Source organism: Chenopodium quinoa, unplaced genomic scaffold (assembly GCF_001683475.1).
Source record: "Chenopodium quinoa cultivar QQ74 unplaced genomic scaffold, ASM168347v1, whole genome shotgun sequence".
NCBI lineage: Eukaryota > Viridiplantae > Streptophyta > Magnoliopsida > Caryophyllales > Amaranthaceae > Chenopodium > Chenopodium quinoa.
The window spans coordinates 3,344,228-3,364,888 of record NW_018745523.1 but is presented as its reverse complement, the minus strand read 5'-3'; the positions used below and the strand labels follow the sequence as shown (position 1 = coordinate 3,364,888).

Genomic DNA, 20,661 nt, shown 5'->3' with positions numbered 1-20,661 from the left:
GTAGGTTATGTACTTATGTTAATTAATTTTGTAAAATTAAAATTATTTGGTTTTATAATAATCCTAAGTATATAATTATTTGGTTTTATAATAATCCTAAGTATATACCGTATTATATGAGTGTTAATATGCTTTATTGATTATTAAAAATATAACAACATTTTATTAATAAAGAGAGGTTATGTGGGATCAAATAAAAGAAATAAGTCAAGTAATATTTTTTTAATATAATAATTAAAATCTAAACAAACTTTCTTCTAGAATCGGAGAGAAAAACTAACCAATGCATCTATCCCTCACTCTCATCTTTTATTTATAGTTTAGAGTATATAAAAATTTAGTCAAGTTATATACTTCGTATATAATAATAAAAATAAAATTAAAAAAACAGACGTTTGAATTAGATCAAATTATATAAGACTACTATAGGCACGTAAATTTTACATAAGTGCCACGTTGGATATTATATGGGTCCAAAGTCAATTTGTTGATTTGATGCTAATTTGACTATTAATTAAAGATAATTAAATTGGGTGAATAAATCAGATTAGCCCATTTAGTTATTTTAATTAAACTTGGTTATTAATTATTTAATAGTAAAAACCCATTAAAAATAGGTTATAATAATCAAAGCAGGCCCAATTCCAATGTACATTTAACCCTAACCCTAGGTGTCACACACTCTATAAATAGAGCTCTCTCTATTTCATTTGGGGGAGAGAAAAACCTACAGAGAAAAACAGAGAAAATCAAAATACAGAGAAAATCTCTCATCAAATACTCTAACGAAAACCAGTTCAACCTCTACATAAAATGGTCATTGATCGAGATCAAGCCTCGTCGGCCCTCAATCAAGAATTCAAGTCAAAGGTTTACATCAACAACAAGTCAAAGGTCTACATCAACAATAAGTCTAAATTCTGCATCAAATCTTCGATCGAGATCAAGCCTCGACGACCCTCGTTCGAGAATCAAGTTAATTCGTGAATTACGTCAAATTCAAAGTGGAGATCGAATAGAGGATCAAATTAGAGATTGTATCCAAAATTATCAAATTAATAAAAATAACACCTTGTTGCATTTGTTTTGAATCTATATTTTACAGATTTAAAATTTGTTTTTACAACTACACTAAGGGCCAATTCACATTTACTGAACTGAACTGATTGGAGCTGAACTAAATTGAACTGAACTGATTGGAGCTGAACTGAACCGAACTTAATTGAACTGAACTAAGCTGAAATTTATATTTTATGAGAGAGGAAAATTAGGAACTGGACTGAACTGAGAAATATATAATAGGGAACCAGTAAAAAAAATTACTTAAGTAAAAATAATTTAAGGGTATGTTGAGCTCACATTATTTTTGTTTATCTGGTCTAATCTGATTGTCTGATTTAATCAAACATTGATGTTATGTGTACGATAATTTATAAAGGAAAAATATATAAAGGGTGTCTTATTATATTCATAATAATATGATTATGACTTTATGAGAAAAGGAAATTAGGAAATGAACTTAATCGAATTGAACTGAACTAAACAAAATTGATTGAAGCTAAACCAACTAATTGAAAATTTAAAACTAAACTAAACTGAGCAGAATTAAATTAAAATTAAGCTAAATAGAATATACCCTAGATAGTAAATACGACTTAAGTTGAAGTTGAAGTTGAAGTTGAAGTTATAGTAGGGACTAGGGAGTGTGATTTACCGCTCGACGGGGGTATAGTCTATTCGTTTTCCCTATTTGAAAATTTACTCATTCCAAAACATGAAGCTCCCTCTTCACTTCCACCACCACCGTCAACTCCGGCACTACGCCACCAAATACACCGCAAAAATAACCTCAACAACCACCGACGGCCGCACACTCTCCGCCGAAGTCCACTCTCCTTCTCTCCCCTCCGACGCCCGCGGCTTCCCTCTTCCTCGCCGCGACCTAATCTGCAAAATCACCCAAATCCTCAAATCCCCAATTTCCGACCCCTTTTCCGACCTCTCCAATTACCTTCAAACCCTAACCCTAACCCTAACTCCTTCCGAAGCCTCCTTAATCCTCAAATCCCTCAACAATTCCCCTCATCTATCCCTCAAATTCTTCCATTTTTGCCCCTCTTTTTTTCCCAATTTCCGCCATGACACCTTCTCTTACAATCGGTTGCTTCACATTTTGTCGATTGCGGCGTCGTGTGGTGGGTCTGATTGGGTTGAGAAATGCCGTGAAGCGGTGGCGGAGATGGAGAGGGATGGGGTTTATGGGAATATTTCGACTGTGAATATTTTGATTGGGGTTTTGGGTGCTCCGGGTGTTGATTGGTGTTTAGGGTTGGTGAAGAAATGGGGTTTGCAGTTGAATTCGTATACTTATAAGTGTATTTTGCAGGCCTATTTGAGGTCGTATGAAACTGAAAAGGCGTTCGAGGTTTTTAAGTTGATGAGGAGGAAAGGGTATACGCTTGATGTTGTTGGTTATAATATGCTCTTGCATGCTCTTGCTAAGATCAATAAGGTAAATTACAATTTGGATTTTTTTTATTTTTTTTTTGTTGATTTAATGTTAATACTTTGTTTTTTCTAATTCAAGGTTGATAATTGTTTTTGGGTTATTCATGTACACATACATAAGTTTGAGCTAGCATAAGGTAAATTTAGCTTAGTACTTGAAGAGGTGAAGGAGTAACTTAGCTGGTTAATTTGGATTCGTGGCCTCGTGGGTTAATGCCATGAGTGAAAGATAAAGTTTTGATGGTTACTCGTTGATATAAATCTAATATTCTACCTCCGTTAACATTTACTTGCAACTTTGGAATATTTTATGTCTCTCAAATAATACCCCAAAGTTGCAAGTAAATGTTAACGGAGGTAGTATGTCAGATTGTGGCATTAATCTAGTTTGGCAAACGTGGAATTGTTTATGAATATTGATAAGTAATATGTAATGATGTATGTTACATATGAATGCTTTTATGGTTTACTGCGTGTTATGTTATTAGCTCTACATTGTGGGACTAGACTATTGAAATCATATGGTACATTTGTTTTGGAGGAAGTCTATATGTATCAATGTATGTATCTGATGCAAAAGCTTTGAGCTTTATATGTGCATGCTTATATATGTGTGGTAGTTTGAGTGCCTGATTATTATATAGAGTTGGTGTCATGACATGGGAGAATTCACTGCATGCTGCTCTTTGTTTGCTTCTTGTTTCAGTGTTTGCTTTATCAAAATTCTGCTTCCATATTGGGTGTAATTTGCAAAGTTTGACAACAGTTTTAAGGTCTTTCTACATTCTTTTGATCTCTTTCATGCTCCCTGCTATTAATTCTGTGCAATACATTGATAATTTATGCTTATGTTCTGCTTGTAAGGACTATATTGGCTTAAAGGAAACCTGGATCTGGTAATATTCTTTCAGAATTAGACAAACACTTGCTATTGAATTTCTAGCTGTTCCGACAATAGACAATTTATTAATAGTTGCTGTGCCGGCTACTTTTTTTTTAGGAGCTATATATAGAGTGAAAGGGAAGAGAAGGGGGGGGGGGGGTGGAGGTTTGGCTTCTACTTGAATTTTTTTCATACTGATGAATATTGCACTTGTACATCAGCGGTATATGGAATGCAGTACTCAAATGTGTTAAGAGTCTCTTTCAACGTTCTGAAGTACTCTCTGATTTCTTTTTCGACAAAAGCTTCAGATCTTATGCTTGAGCTTAAAACAAGTAGCATCTCATTAAATTGTACTCACATAACTTCAAAATTATAAGCTAATTTTATGTCTTTGTAAGTGGTTGAATTGCTGCATGTTGCTATCTATGCATCACAGAAATAAAAGTATTTTTAGTGACTGATGTTTGCTTTTGTAGGTGATTAGTTTCTGTCAATTTGGGCCTGTGATGGCTCTTGAATCTTTATTGCTCATAATATGCAGTGGACATGTAAAGTTCTGCTTGTGAAAAATTGAGTCTGTATGTCTAGCACCAGATCTCCTTTTTCTTTGGCTATCTAAGTATGTGTAGTGGCTGTCCCTTCCAGCCTTCCTGCTTTTTGCATAAGAAATCATGAAATTTCTTCTGTCTTTTGTTTAACTGTCTGTGCATGGATGGAGCTGCTAGTTACTTTCAATATCTAATCTCTTTTGAAAGTGCATACCTGTCTTCCGCCCATCTCATGCGTAAATCCTAATGATCTGATATACAGTTTTCTATAGGTTGATCAGGCCTACATGGTTTTTGAGGACATGAAGAGGAAGATTTGTGAACCTGATGAATATACGTACACCATCATGGTTAGAATGACTGGTAAGATGGGGAAGCCTGATGAATCCTTAGCATTATTCCAGGAAATGCTAGGGAAGGGTTTAGCCCCTAATTTAATGGCATATAATACGATGATTGAGGCACTTGTTAAGAATCGAATGGCTGAGAAGACAATTTTTCTCTTCTCAAAGATGATAGAAAGCAATTGTCGCCCCAATGAGTTTACATACAGTTTGATTCTGACTGTTCTCGTTGCAGAAGGACAACTTGGTAAACTAGATGAAGTTGTGGAGTTATCAAATAAATATATAACTAAGTCAATGTATGCCTATCTTGTGAGGACTCTCAGCAAGTTGGGGCATGCAAGTGAAGCCCATCGTCTATTTTGTAATATGTGGGCTGTTCATGATAAAGGAGACAGGGATGCTTGCATGTCCATGATAGAAAGTTTATGTACTGCAGGCAAAACAGTGGAGGCCATTGATCTTTTGGACAAGATTCATGAGAAGGGGATAGACACTGATATTATGATGTATAACACAGTATTGTCGGCTCTTGGCAGGTCAAAGCAGATAAGCCATCTTCATGATCTCTTTGAGAAGATGAAAAGGGATGGACCTCCACCAGATATCTTTTCTTATAATATTTTGATATCTAGTTTTGGTAGGGTAGGGAAAGTTGATGAAGCAGTTAAAATATTTGAGCAGCTTGAGGATAGTGATTTTAAACCTGATATTGTTTCATACAATTCTTTGATTAATTGTTTGGGAAAGAATGGTGATCTTGACGAAGCTCACATGAGATTCAGAGAGATGGTAGAGAAGGGATTGAATCCTGATGTAGTTACTTATAGCACACTCATTGAATGCTTTGGTAAGACTGACAAAGTGGAGATGGCTAGCAGGATGTTTGATGATATGGTTGCTCAAGGATGCAGTCCTAATATTGTTACATATAATATCCTACTTGATTGTTTTGAGCGGAGTGGGAAAACTGCTGAAGCAGTAGATTTGTATGCTAAACTTAAGGAACAGGGTTTGACTCCTGATTTCATAACTTACGCTATTCTGGAGAGGCTGCAAAGTGGTTCACACCGGACCAGCAGGATTCGCAAGCAAAATCCAATCACTGGTTGGGTTGTTAGTCCTTTAAGGTGATGAAATGTTATTGTGCGCCATGTGCGGTCATACTGATGCATTAAAGGCCTGGTAATCTGGTATGAACTAACTTTGATGTTAGACAAGTATTTAATTGCCATTTCCCTCCTTTTGCTACCTCTTCACTGTATGTTTGTCGAGAACAAGTTGCCTCTCGAGTTTAAAAGATTGGGACAAAAGACGTTGATTATGCTATTCTGCATGACCATCCCACTGTTACCTAAAGTTAGATTTTTTGTGCGTGAACTGGTTCGTATTTGGGCTAATTATGAATTATTTATCAAATTCTTCCCCTTGGAGCTCATGTGCTGCCACACCAGGTAGAAGTGTCTTCTGAGTGAAAGAACAAGGATTCACCTGTGGGCTGCTACAATGGTAAGCTTTACTGTACTTCTGTTTGATAAGGTTTCACTTGCAGCCATAATTAATTTGTGGGACATGGATTTACTGAACGCGCATGAGTGCAGGGTACCTGTTAACATTGCCATCTCAATGAGAATGATTTGGTCCTGGGCTTTTTCTGCTCTTAAATTTAAGTGGGAATACTAATTTTTTCGCTTTAGTTTCTTTATTCAGTTAGCTAATCTCACTAGGCATTGCTGGAAGCTGGGTCTTTTTTTTCGCCATCTCATGCTCAAGTATGCTCTTGTGATCATATCATTCAGCTCATTTTGCATCTTTCATTAATGTGGAAAGGGAAGAGCTTAAATTGTGTTGTTCGTACTTAAATATTTGCTTGGAGAGGTGCAGCAAGTGACAATTTGTGTGATGTTTCTTTGGGAAAAGGGTAAAATAGGTGATATGCTGATATGGATTGTGCCGAAAGCCAAGGAATATGAGGGTCCAAAATTCCAAATGCACACATTTTTTATCTCAAACCAGTCCAAAGATGTTCTCACTAAGGACTTGCAAATAATATATCTTCCGAAGGGAGTATCCTGCAAGAAACGCGGTATTGCTAGTTGTTACCCTAGAGTGTGTGTAAAATGTAGATGTTTGCCTGTCTTCCATAGATAACAGTTAGTGAGAATCGATCCCAAGATCTCCTGGAATCGGGAGGGAAGCTCTAACCACTTGAGCTATCCCTCACTCTCAAATTTGCTTATAATTATGAATATACATAAATCTATCTATGTACTCTGTAGTCTATAGTATGTAATTTTTCCAAATTTAAATTATTATGAATGGTATGTTCTTATTGACATGAACATATTGAGGATGAACCCTTTTCAATTTGTGACTCATGTCATTTTGTTGGATGTTTTTCTAATACATGTACTTCGACGAGTTTTGCCTAAATACACCGCCCTAGTGAACGTGTTTTGCTCATCACAAAAATATACTCGTATGTGTGTAATATGGTATTCCGAAGACACATGAAGCAGTCCAAGGGAAGAATTAGGAGGTATCTTTGAGTTGGTAGAGGGCTGTGATGAACCACATTTATCATAGCTAGAAACTTGAGCAGTTGAGCTTCATATGTACTGATTTGAATTGAGGACAACTAAATTTGGTGAATTTAATGCGATGACTAACTTTTTTTTTGTGCACAGTTTGAGCAAAATGGCAATCAACAAGCAATCAAAAGCACTGTTTGTTTAGCGTGCTGATTCTTTTTCTCTATCATGCAGTATGCAGTTTATGTAATGTTCTCTCTCTACTCTGAGCTTTTCTATAATTGTGTGTGGCTGGGGATATTCTGGAGGCCCTTATCTCTCGCTCTCTCTCTCTATAAATGATGTGCAGAGGCCACAGCTGAAGATACGCTATCCCATGTACTCCGTATCCAACAATAATCCAAACTTGAGCCATGTGGGTTAACAACAGAGAAAATTGGTGGGACTCGATATAAATTTTATGTTAACTTTTGTAACAATATGAAATGGGTCTAAACTACCTAAATAAGAAAGAGGAGATTTCGGTCCACAAGCAAGGTTAAAAGGAGCTTTCATTTAAAATCAATTGGCAATATAGAGTAAATCCTTTATGTGAAACCATCTCTCTACTTGTTTCCAACGTAGAACACTAATAAGTGGGTTACAAGCCTACAATGGGTTTTAACAGTTTGTGAGAGTAAAATAGTGTTACTTTGTATTTCCTTATGAATTATGATATGGGGCAAGCTCAAAGAAATATCCATTAAGCTAAGCTTGGTCTAGTGGCAATGATTGCACCTTTTAACCTTAAGGTTGGGGGTTTAATCTCTATTAGAGGCATTTAAAAAGTACAGTGGGAATCCCTTATCTTTCCGCCTCAAGCCCTCACTTGCAAAGTGTCTAATCCGTACATGCTAGACCAAGAAAACTGTAAGAGTTGAGGTACGATAAGCTAAATTTGGGGTAGCTTAGATAATTGAGATATGATTGTAGATTTAATGAGGGTATAAGTGTAATTTTGCTTTAAGATGTTGTATAAACTAATTTTTTGAAAAAATACCTTATTCATTAGTTTTTCGAATCCGTCGCTTCCCATCAAACACTCCAAATTAGCTTAGAGTACTTCGTATAATACTAGTTAATAAGCTCATGTCGGTCACTTTAGAACTAATTTTGTGTCAATAAGTTATCTTCCAAACAACAACAACAACAACAAAAATCAAAATCGATCTTTATGGAACATATAAAAAATATTTTTGCAACACCCTATATTCACATTGATTTTTTTTCTTCTTTAATATCTAGAGTAAATAATCCAAGTTTTGTTTGTGTATGTTTTTAGAGAAGATTTTCCTACATTAAATGTTAGTTATTATGACAAACAGTCAAACACCAACTCTAGCAACACTCTTATCAGAAATGCATTGTGTAAGTTATGACTTTCTATTCCTTTTTGCAATGGTGATGACATATTGACATCCAACTTAATATATTTTTTTATACTACGTATCTAAATTCATTCTCCTCTCGTCACCCAAAAATAAGCTAAGGATGTTTCTTAGTGGAGGGAAAGTAATAGAAAAGCAAAGAGGATAAATAGAAAGGAGAGTGTCACGTCAAATTCAAAGATTATTTATATAATACCTTCATTCCTTATTATTTGCAATAAAGAAATATTGTGTATCTCACAAATAATACTTATATGTTACAAATAATAAAAAAACGGATGTAGTAGGTCTTAAGTCACTTAGGATCAATTAATAAAAAAAAATATAAATCAATAAATTTGAGAACTTATTAGACTAATCCAAAGTACTAGTGAGTAGTTTAAACAGGATTCCCAAAATTCAAAGTTATAACTCAACAAAAAAATTCCCGAGAGAAAATAATACTATCCCGTTACATATTATTTGCAACGATTTGACATAAAGTAGAGAGGAAAAATCGTTGCAAATAATATGTAACGGGGGTAGTAGTTATTTTTTAATTTCTTAAAAACTTAATAAAGTCAAATGAAAAGTTAATTAATTCTATAATTTCATGTTGATACAATTTTATTAGAATATAGTTAATGTCTCCTCTTCGATAACTTAATATAATCCCCTTGACAATTAACTTCATTTATCTTTAGGACTCTACAAAATTCTTTTCTCTTACAAACATCTATCATTATGTTAGAGGAGTATTGTTCAATCCAAAATGCTATCTAATCTTAAAAGTGTTTGATAATTCTATGACTAAACTTATACATACATAACGTGTCTAAATTATTTAACAATAATTAATAAAAAAAACATTATCAACGTGATTAGTTATTTCGGCGCGAACACAATAATTAGAGTTATATATTTGGATGAAATGAATTTCACTAAAACAAATGGTACTAACAAGCTAAGCTAGCAACATAGCCGAAATCATAGAAATGAAAAAAGGCATAAATTAGCAAAGGAATAGATAGAGGGTGTTGTTGTACTATGTAGTAGTGATAGTAGGGCATATATAGGTGCGGGCATAGGGACATGTATGTCTCAGGTACCAAACGATGTGACCGTGCGAGAGATGGTAGTAAGTGAAGCTATCAGACCATTAAATAAACAAATAAAGCAAATATACTGATCCCTAAATCCACCCATATTTTGTACGACACATTTTTAAGCATTACACTAGCTTATGTGAATGTGACTGACTGTGTCGTGTGCTTAGCCAATAGCGATCCTGGAATTACTCGGTTAATGTTATAGATTTGTAGGGGTTATTGACTACTATTATAGAAGTTAACTACCTAATTGTTACAATTATAGGGATTACTTAATTATTAATAAAGAGGTTATTTTATGAGTTTTGTAAGAATTACTTTGTTGTTTAAGGTCTACTCAAATAGTATATATAACTAAGCGTTATTACTTTATTAGTGTTATAAACTCACTCCGTTTTTACAAGCGGCGGTCAAACGATAAGACCAACCGCTCAAAATACACGCTACAAATATTGTATCATTTTTTAAAAATTGTATAACACACTTTTTATGCAACACTTAACTTAATTGTTTGTATTTTGTTAGTGCAACATTCTTCTAAATGAAAATGATCCAGCTACACTACTTGATTTCTCTCTTCTCCTATGTTCCTCATACTTTTAATTATTATATTCTCTTAGGAGTATCTCACATTTATCTCTTATTTCTGATTAATTATTTACAAACCATTTTTGTTTTTTATAATTTCTAATTCTTAAGTAAATCACAATAACACTTATTTTTAACAAATACAACTCAATCACTTAAAACTCTACCGCATCAAACTAATACATTTAAAAAAAGAAAAAACAGAGTAATCACTTGGTCACCCTTTTTCTTCAATTATGACTTGTTCCGATTTACTGAAAACAACTGAAGTAAACTGATTGGGGTTGAACTGAACTGAATAGAGATGAAATAAATTGGGTATAAGAGAAGAAAATTAGAACATGAATTGAACTGATTAGGAATGAACTGAACTGAAATTAAGCGTAAAAAAGAAAGGAAACCAAAACTTGTATGAGCTGCTTTACTTGCTCTCTTCATTCTCCTCTTTCTGCCATATCATCATCTTCAGGCGCACCTACCCTAAGCTAAGCTACTACTACCCCTACCCAACAATAACTCTCTATTATTCCTTTTGCTATTTCATTGTTCTCTTAGGTTTTATAATTATTTTTGGACTAACTTACATCTTTCTCTTTTGCATTTATTTTCTTATACTACTTGTTCTAAGATATTTACTCCTTTCTTCTTGCATTTATTATATTTGTACTAGCTTGGTAGTATTAGCATCTTATCTTTTGCCTTCCTTTTTACATTTACCTTGCTTTTTGTGTCACACCCTTCCTCAGCTCAAAAATAAAAAATAAGTGTTCTAGGGCTTTTGAGTTCATCTTTCATACATTCTCCATTGTTATTCATAATATGCTAGGATCTTCCTCATATAGCTCTGAGGAAGATCGAGATCACGAACGATCTTCACCGTTGGATCTACCTCAACCTCAATTTCAACCTCAACCACAACCACAACCGCGACCACCACTAAGGCTATTAGATTATCAACGCTTGCTGATTAGTAGTAGTAGTAATATTACTACTACTACTTCTGCTGCTCTTCTTCCTTCATCATCTTCGGTTGTATTATCTTCGACACCGCCAACGTTGTTATCAACATCACCACAATCATCAGTGATTCATCCACGGCAGTTGTTGGTCACTTGTGCTGAGCTTATATCTCGGTCCGAGTTCTTATCAGCTAACCGTCTACTCTCCCTTATATCCACTGATTTCGCCTTACAATTTGGCGACTCCACTGAAAGGCTAGTGTATTATTTTTGTAAAGCCTTAAGAGAGCGTATCAATCGTTATTTATTATCAACTACAACTTGTGTTATGAACCCTAGTATTAATATTCCTGTTACACTAGCTCATCATCAACAACGTCCCATTTTTTCATCATCACCATCTCCTCAAATAATATTACCTAATAATCAAATTCCAAGACCTTCTAGAATAGTAGAACAAGATGTTACAACTAGATATTCATCTTATCTTTCTCTCAATCAAGTTACTCCGTTTATCCGATTCACCCACTTGACCGCCAACCAAGCGATTCTCGAAGCCGTGGAGGGTTATGCATCGATCCATATCCTCGACATGGATGTCATGCACGGCGTTCAATGGCCTCCGTTGTTGCAAGCCATCATGGAGCGGTCGAGTACCCTAGGTCGGTCGTGTCCTACAATACGGATCACGGGGGCTGCCCGTGATCCAACTATCCTAGACCGGACTGGGGACCGGCTTAGGAGATTTGCCGAATCCCTAGGGATTGAGTTCGAGTTTTGTGATTTGGTACTTTATGATTCTGAAGTAGTTGATCACTCTGAGGCGGTGATCCATGCTTTGATGGATCACCGCCTCAAGTTTGATCAGGTGGAAGAAGCCCTGGCAATTAATTGTGGGGACTACCTCCACCGCCTCCTAAGGGAATACGATACACGTTCCCTTAGGAGGTTTCTCCACAAGGTCAAGACCTTAAACCCTAAGGTCTTGACCCTGGGAGAACGAGAGGCTGATCATAACCACCCTCTCTTTTTGCGGAGGTTTGTAGAGGCATTGGATCACTACGGAGCCGTGTTTGACTCCCTAGAGGCCACCCTACCTCCGCAAAGTCGAGAGAGGGTGGCAGTCGAGGAAGCATGGTTCGGGGAGGAGATAAAAGACGTCGTGGGGGAGGACGGGGAGAGGAGAAAGGATAGACATCAACGGTTCGAGTCGTGGGAAATGGTGATGCGGAGTTCCGGGTTCAAGAGTCTAGCCTTGAGTCCGTTTTCGTTGTCACAAGCTAAGTTGTTGCTTAGGCTTCATTATCCATCAGAAGGTTACCAACTTCAGGTTGTTAAAAAACATTGTTTGTTTCTTGGGTGGAAAAATCGCCCTCTTTATTCTGTATCTTCTTGGCAATAATTAGGCCCTCATTTTTCTTTCATATATTTTCTTCAATTTTTGTTAATTTTAAACTTTATTTGGTAATGGTGATAAATATAGATTCCATATGATTTTCTAAAATAGGCTTAATATATGGGGTAATCATCACCTCAAAATTACAAAAAGGTTAGCTAACTTGGCCTTGTGAATTTGTGATCATCTTGAATTTAGCTAGGGTTTTTCTCAATTATTATTGTTAGTTAATTTAATATAGATTTTTTTTTAATTAGTCATATCCTCCATTTCTTCATTGCTTATGTATTTTTTTTTTATTAATTCTAAATTAAAAAATTTCCCCATAAATTACCTATGTTGATGTATATTTGTTGAATTTTTATTTATTTGTTTATTTATTTAGGTGGATGAAAGTAGTATATTGTAAATGAAAAGTATGTCAAAATAATTAAGAATATTCCCTATTGACTATTAGGGCAACAACTTGAAGATTTCTCAATTTTGATTCCATAGAAAGTCGTTTTGTCTTTATTGAATTAATCACTTCACTCGTGTGCCTTTTGCTAAATCTAATTACACAATTAACAAATAATTAATTATTGTCTTTATTAACCCAAAGTGCTTTTTGTCTCTCTTATATACCAAGCACTAGTTATCCACAACCGGATAATGAGGTATATTGTCTTCTTAATTAACTTAAAAAGAAATTCCTTTGTCTCCTTAAATTGGTGTATAATAACCCCTTAAATAAGAATGTACTATAATTTTAAAGTCTATAGTATTAAACATAGTTACATTAATTTAATTAAAAATTTCCCTCAAAATATGGCTAATTGTCTCCTAAACAGAATTATAGAAGTTCTCAAAAAAAGATGGTAATGTTGCCCACTTTGCCTCCAAAGCAAGCCTTTTCTTCTTTGATAAACTCCCCAATAAGGGATCTTCCCTGTCTTGTGGTTTTCCAAGGACATCATATCATTCCTCCTACCCAAATCTGTTTTCCTATGATACCCTTTTTTTTGTTAATTAATAATTAATTGTTTGCCCTAGGCCTAGATTAATTTATTAATTAGTTAGCTTAATTAATTTTAATAATCTTTGAGGTCAACTATTTCCCTAATATGAGCATAATGCTGGCACATCATTAAGTATAATTTGAGTTAGTTGGCATCTTTTCATCCTTAGAGTAGGGGGTAATGAGGTTTAAAGTCTTTAAATTACGGGTAATTAATTTGGTGCAAGTAATTAATGTTATCTAGTTGATTAGTAATGTGCTTTGTGAAATAAATTTCATCGTTATATTAATGAAATGCAAGAAATGTATTGTGAAATGAATAAAAAAAATGTACAGAGAATTGAGGACATTAACATGAAATCAATACTCCATACTTTCTAACTAAGAAAAGTTTGTTATTTCTTTCCTCATCCATCTATACAAATAGATAACAAAAAATTCTTATGCATCGATATAAAAAGTAAAACTTTGGGAAAAAAATGGAAGATATTGGCCATGATTTATTAGCTCCATTTTAAATACGAAGAACTTAAAGTACGATAAATAGTTTATTGAAAGAGAAGCAGCTTAAAGTGTACGTAGACATGTAATATTTGGTATCTTTAAGGACTAAATCGAGGGAGCCTTATAAAGAAGATTTTGTAACTTTTGGAGGGAATGCCCTTTCGTGTCTTGTATAGTCATATTGTATATTAATATAAAAACTTTTTTAAAAAATTCTGAAACAGTGAGATATGAGTAAATGTTATTGATCGATTTATACTATAGATGGTAAAACGGAAAAATATAGTACGGACCATTTTGCAAGTGCATGCAATGTTCTTTGGGACCCCTACCTACATTCCCCTCTCTTATCACTTCATCAAGTGCACTTATGCATCAATTACAATCACCAAATACTCACCAATTACAATCAAGAACTAAGCAATAATTTGAAAAAAATAGGGTGACCAACTCATCTTAACCTGGCTAATTAAGTTCATGATAAGATTGAAAACCTAGCTAGTTAATTGTCTTTAAATCTTCTAGCTACGACAAAGATTATCCTACTATAGTAGTCACTATTTTGTGGACGTGCGGTTTAGGCTACAGACCATACAACCTTGAACCAATTATTTGAAAGGAAACTTCTGCCCTATCTTTTATTCCACTAAATTTATCAATGGAGTGTAGAATCCAATGGCAGTCAATGGAGTGACACTCATATTAAAGGTTGATAGGACTCCATATGTATTATTTATATCATATGGTACTTCTTAATTTGGTTTAGATTTTGTTGCATCTTTTTTTACACTATTTCATACATCATGCTTTGGTTACTTTTTTTTTTTTTTTTTTTTTTTTTTTTTTTTTTTTGAGGAAATGCTTTGCTTACTTTGATGATATAATTCAGTAAAAATATAGTTATGTAACTGTTATTAGATTTGGTTCACTACTTCAATGAACAGTATATACTTTCAAAACGAAAATCACCGATAACTTTTACTTATTGGTGATTGAAGTTATAAATAGCTAGGTTAGATCTCGAGCCATGCACGGTGATTTTTATATATAGTTATATATTTTTGATTGAGAAATACTATAATCATGAATTAGTCATGAAATACTAAAAGTATATGACATGTTAATTTGATATTTGCAATTTTAATTATAGCTTCCAATACACAACTAAAACAAAGTAGAAAAAAAATCTGAGCAATATTATTTTATTTTATTTTAGTTTATTTTTTATTTTATTTTTGTAAAATAGGTCACTAATTATTTAAAAATATTGATTTTTGGTATATTGCCCAATTATTTTTAGAAAGATTTGTGAATAAATATTTTGCTTTAAATATAATAATTATTACTTGTCAATATGGAATATGTACAAAAAAATCATATGATTTTTGTAAATGATTTGTTTCCTTAATTAAAAATATTTTGTAAAAAAAAAGAAAAAAAAAAACTAATGACACACCAGGAGATGACACGTGTCATCGCTAGTGTGTCTTTTAGTATATAGTATTGATTGACTAATTGATGATTAAAATTATAAATTGACAAACATGAAAACAAAAATATAACAGTTTAAAAAATACTAAGTATATGTTTTTATTAATATGTATGTTTAAGTACTATGTGAACATACCATTCTAGAATTATAAACAAAGAACAATTATTGTATAACTTGCTCAAGTATATGTTTTTATTAATACGAGTGCTTCACTATGTTATGCTCACTCAAGTTGTATGACAAGTGATTAGTTATATTTATTTAGGGTTTTTTTTTGTTAGAAACTACTTTTTTTTTTTTTTTTTTTTTTGTTAGAAACTACTTAATGAAACACAAATGTACTGAAAAAGTAGCTAATAAGAAAAATGACGTAATAAACTACCTAATAAAATGTACTCCGTAGAATATTGTAAGTTATAAAAGAGAAAATTGTTTTTATTTTTTTATTTTTAATAAACTACTCCGTTTAGTTTTTTTTTTTTTTTTTTGGTAAAGAGAGAATGAACTTCAAACGATAATTGATGTATGTATAGCGACACAGTACAATTCGGTCGTATGTACCTTATAGGGCTTAAACCTCCTTTAAAACTTAGGAAAATTTGTCACAAAGGACCTTTTATGTCCACTATTTTGTGAGAAATTAAAGGACCTTTTTAAAAAAAAAGTGGCAAGGAAGGACCAAAAATGAGTTTTTATTTGTGAGGAGGGACCATTGCCCGGAAAGCAGGATTTGACCCACCAACTCCGGCGTTTACCACCCTAGCCCCACCTCTTTCATGGCAACAATCCCTTCCTCTACCTCGAAAACCCTTCTCCTTTTAAGATAGCCTAGAGCCCTAGCCTCCCCTGTAGGCTACAGCCCACCCACCCCCTCTCCCCTGCCGCTGTCGGTGTCTTGGCGCCCAAGCCTCCCCATGCCGACGACCCTCCAATCCCCGCCGTCTTTCCCTCGACCTCTTTAATTTCCTCCTCTCATTTCTCTACTTTTGCGTGAAGATTGATCTTCATTTCTGCAAATTTTGCACAATTTTACATCCAATTTGCTTTCAAAACTTCTGAACTCACTCAATTGAACTCAATTTCTTCACAAACTCATCCAATTCCATACCCTTCATTAACTCATTCAGAAATTTGATTCTATCCCTCTCATTGCTCGATTTTCTAAATTCCTAAATTCTAGGGTTAGGGTGGAGGATGGAAATCGCATGAATTTTTACAGTAATTGAAGTGGAGGAAAGGGAGTGGAGATGGGGAAAGGGGAGGAGCGGGCTGTCGTGAAAGGGGTGGTGGATGTCGAGGTCGGTGCTGGCAGTGGATGAGGTTAGAAAGTTTTTCGTGAAAGGGGGGGGGAAGAAGGATGCGGTGGGGGTGGGGTGGAGGAAAGAGGAGGCTGCCTTGAAAGGGATGAGGCTAAGGTGGTTTTCGGTCATAGGTCCCTCCTCCAAAAAAAAAAAAAAAAAAAAAAAAAAACATATTTGGTCCCTTCTTGTCACTTTTTTTTTTAAAAGGTCCTTTCTCACAAAATGGTGGACATAAAAGGTTCTTTGTAACAAATTTTCCTAAAACTTACACTCAAATTGAAGTATGTATAGAGTACGAATTAGTTAACTACATTTGTTGTCATCCAATCCTATTGCCTCTTGATGTGGCATAAATCCTAAGACTTCCAAGTGCTACAAGTGTACATATCTCCTCAAAAATCATGAAGATGTTTGCTCAAGCCTATTTTGCAAATTTTGAAAAGTCGGCAAATTAAAGGTTGAGAAACAAAAGTGATGCATTTATTCTTTAGACAAGCTAAGGAGGGAAAATGAACGAGGCACTTATAATCTTTTTACCTTTTTATTTTTTGTTTGGTAGCTAGAAAAGCTTGTGCTAATCAGGATATATGAAATTTGAAAAGAAAATTGATGATAAGTTGTGATAATTCATTGGTTATCTTATTATCTATTTATGTAAAAGTAGCTAAGGGTTAAAAGTTTGGAGAATTATAGGATTGGATAGGATGGCAAGATTAACTTTCATTTTGGCAGTTTATTTCATGATTATTTGTAGCATAAATCAACATTAATTATAATATTTGGTGACTTATAATTGATGTAGTTTTCAAATGAAAATGCGTTCAATTCATTCCTAATAGACAAGACTTAATTATGCTCAAAACACCTATGACGTATAAAGTTTTACCTTTTAATGTAATAAAATTGTAAACAAGCTTAACAATTTACGGATTAATGTTTTGGAATCACATTCAATCTATATATCGTTGTTGTTATGACTATCCTATATAGTACTAGAGACACAATGTCTAGCTATATTCTCATTACATCATTCAAAGTTGAAACTTTAAATGGCGGTCTTTTGCCAAATAAACAAAAGTACAAGATAAATAAGAGGGTGAATAAATTGAACAAAAACTTATTAGCTAGAACAAGAACCAATCCGGGCAGGTTCCTTGTCTTGCAACTCCTTTCCTTGCCCAATGATTCACCTCTAAATTTTTCTCTATGTGTTGATGCTATAAAGAAATACTTGTATGTACTTAGATAGTACTCCGTACAACGTAATACCGTAATAACAAGTTATCAACCAATTGTTCATTCTAGTAATTAAAACGAATAAACTTTGTACTTTGACAATGATTTTTATTTTTGTGAAATTTTCATTAATTCATTATATGTGAATTATTGTTTCATTAAGAAGATCATTTTCCTTCTTCATTCCTTTGTTGGATAACTCTAAAATCTAAATTTACAGAAATCTGGAAAACTAGATTATATTGAGTACATGTACTGTACAATGAAAAGTTAGCATATTTTGCATATTTACAATATTGAGCAAAATAAACGCTATGTCCTATCAATCTATCACGTAAAAATGTCATAACTGCAACATGACAATTATCAATATAATCATTAGACTCCATGACTTATATCTAGTTTAATGACATCTCATACAAATAGATTATAAACAGCCAAAAAAACGAAAAGTACATGAGAATAATGTGTATTTGATACCATATTATTGTTATAAGATTCCTCCAGAATTGCAAAAATATAGGAACTGCACTCAAATAATATGCAAATAGACTACATATACAGTCGTGCGTACTATTTAATACTGTAAACTGTATAATTTGTAACTTATAAATGTCAACATTATTGCTTTTTGTGTTGCTTTTGACACGAAAAAGATCCTCCTTATATCGTTCTGTCGATTTTTTTTTTTTTTTTTTTTTTTTAAAAAATTTTTTTTTTAGGGGAAAAGTATGGTAAAAATTATTGGTCATTAGTTGGTTATTGTATTAGTTGGAACGGAAAATCTTGCGTGGAACTGGTCCACAATAATATTATTGTGAACCTTAGATTTATACACACGTAACTGACATTATATTTAATATAGTGACCCTAAATTTTAAGATAGCAATCTTATTTTTAACATAGTAACATTTTTTAAAACTTGTGTGATCTTTAATCTTATAATGCACTTAAAATACGACATTATGTTGAGTAGTGACCTAATTTTAGTATAGTGGTCTTTATTATTCATATTGACCATTATATTAAAATTTTCATTGAAAAAATTAACCTCATATAGCTTTTAATGTCACACTAACTTTTATTTCTACATAATAACCTTTATTTTAATATAGTGAAATTTTATTTATTAATAAAACAATCATATTGTCTTTTATATTGGTGGTCCATAATAATTAGTGTGAACCAAGTCCATTTAAGAATTTGTACGAAACTGATATGTATATGTTGAGGCAAATAAACTTATGTAAGAGAGTGAGGGATAACCCGGTGATTAGAGCTCCTCTCAGTTTCAGATGATTTTGGGATCAATTCTGATCACTCACCCGTGTGGCCGTGTAACTTGAAAAAAAAAAAAAAAAAAAAAAAAAAAAAAAAAAAAAAAAACTAGCTATGTAGGATTGGAGGTCATGTATGTTACCATTTACAAAAAATATCTTGATATAAAAGTAATAATATTAACAAACAAGATGATAATTTTACATGGTTGACAAACAAAGAGTTAGTTATACCAATGGACTAGGCGATGAATGAGAGGAGATTTAATAGTAGTCAGGTTATACCCTAGCAAATTTGTATATACTCTTAAAACATATTAGGAATAAACCAAACATACATAGGCCCAAAAGCCAAAAACCTTAGACAATATATATAATCAACACCTGAACAAGACACTCGTAAATCTATAATAGATCTTTTTAATGGGACTAACGGGTAAATTCAAACACGTCATAGCACTTGTATGCACCTTTTAGTATTGCAACATTTGTTTTTATTAGATATATGAAACGCATCATCATGCAAAATCTTGTAAGTTTATCTTATGCAACTTTATTACCTAAATTGGAGGCGCAAAAGAACAAGTATATATAAATAATGCTCTTAATTAGGACTGTGATTTGCAAGTATTTGGCAATTGAATGTGAGCACAGCACATCAAACCCTTCCTAGAAAAAGGTGGTTGTGCTCTACATGGTGCCGTTTGGAGAATTGAATGTATAGTATTAGTCCATATTTTGTCAATACCCATCACAATTTTATTTTATTTTATTTTTTTTTTATTTTATTTTTTTAATAAAGATACCCATCACAGTGTTATTAACACATATATGTCAATGCACAAGTTTAACCTTATACGTAGTGATTTTTATATATATGTATCAATTAATTAAAATTATGAAACAAATAATATTGAAAAATCTAATATATATAAATAAAGTAGACATTTTTGGAGAGAATTCGGCGCGCCACATAAGAAAATGTATTATTTTGACCATTGAAAAATTAGATTAATAATTTATTTTAGAATTAAAAAATTCACTCGCCACCTAAGAAAAGTGACGAATAAGATTTAAGAATATTGCCACCTAGGTAAAAATAACGAATAGTGAACAACTAAAATTTAAATTATTTAAAAAACTAATAATTATCTTTTTTACATATATGGATGTAAATCTTTGGTCGTAAATATTTTTAATCTCTCCCTAGCAAATATTATAAAAATTAGATTTTAAAAATGTACTCATTGAAACAAATAAAACTAAATCTCATATCACTATATTTTTCCTTATATACAAAGAGAAATTTAGAAGATTCCCCCTAATTTTTTTAATAGTTGAAAGATTTTAGATGTGACTAACATTTTGAAACAGAACGAATATATAAAAAAACGCATTTGCAAAGGACTTATTTTAATCAATAAATAAAATCATTTGTCATTTATTTTTTATTAAGAAAAATTAAAGAATAAGGTTTAGAATTTTAAATTCAAGCGCCACGTAAAATAAATAAACCTACGAAAGATAATTTTAGTGTTAAAATTTTAAAAAAATTATCTTATGATATTAGGAATTTTAT

The 20,661-nt window shown here is 33.0% G+C and overlaps 2 protein-coding genes across 2 annotated transcripts; both read left to right on the top strand.

The window, feature by feature from the left end:
• The first annotated feature begins 1,705 nt into the window (after positions 1-1,705).
• On the top strand, positions 1,706-7,066 carry LOC110715497 (pentatricopeptide repeat-containing protein At1g51965, mitochondrial-like). Its single transcript, XM_021894079.1, has 2 exons — positions 1,706-2,512; positions 4,215-7,066. The coding sequence occupies exons 1-2, from the start codon at positions 1,775-1,777 to the stop codon at positions 5,418-5,420; spliced, it is 1,944 nt and encodes a 647-aa protein (XP_021749771.1). The 5' UTR covers positions 1,706-1,774; the 3' UTR covers positions 5,421-7,066.
• A 3,673-nt stretch (positions 7,067-10,739) lies between these two features.
• On the top strand, positions 10,740-12,887 carry LOC110715620 (scarecrow-like protein 18). The gene has a single exon (XM_021894209.1). The coding sequence runs from the start codon at positions 10,740-10,742 to the stop codon at positions 12,279-12,281; it is 1,542 nt and encodes a 513-aa protein (XP_021749901.1). The 3' UTR covers positions 12,282-12,887.
• The last annotated feature ends 7,774 nt before the right edge of the window (positions 12,888-20,661 follow it).

Bases quoted from the DNA above. Each gene is read 5' to 3' on its own strand.
- LOC110715497 (XM_021894079.1), top strand. From the start codon at position 1,775: ATGAAGCTCCCTCTTCACTTCCACCACCACCGTCAACTCCGGCACTAC. The intron at 2,513-4,214 runs GTAAATTACAAT...AGTTTTCTATAG, and splicing joins CTCTTGCTAAGATCAATAAG to GTTGATCAGGCCTACATGGT.
- LOC110715620 (XM_021894209.1), top strand. From the start codon at position 10,740: ATGCTAGGATCTTCCTCATATAGCTCTGAGGAAGATCGAGATCACGAA.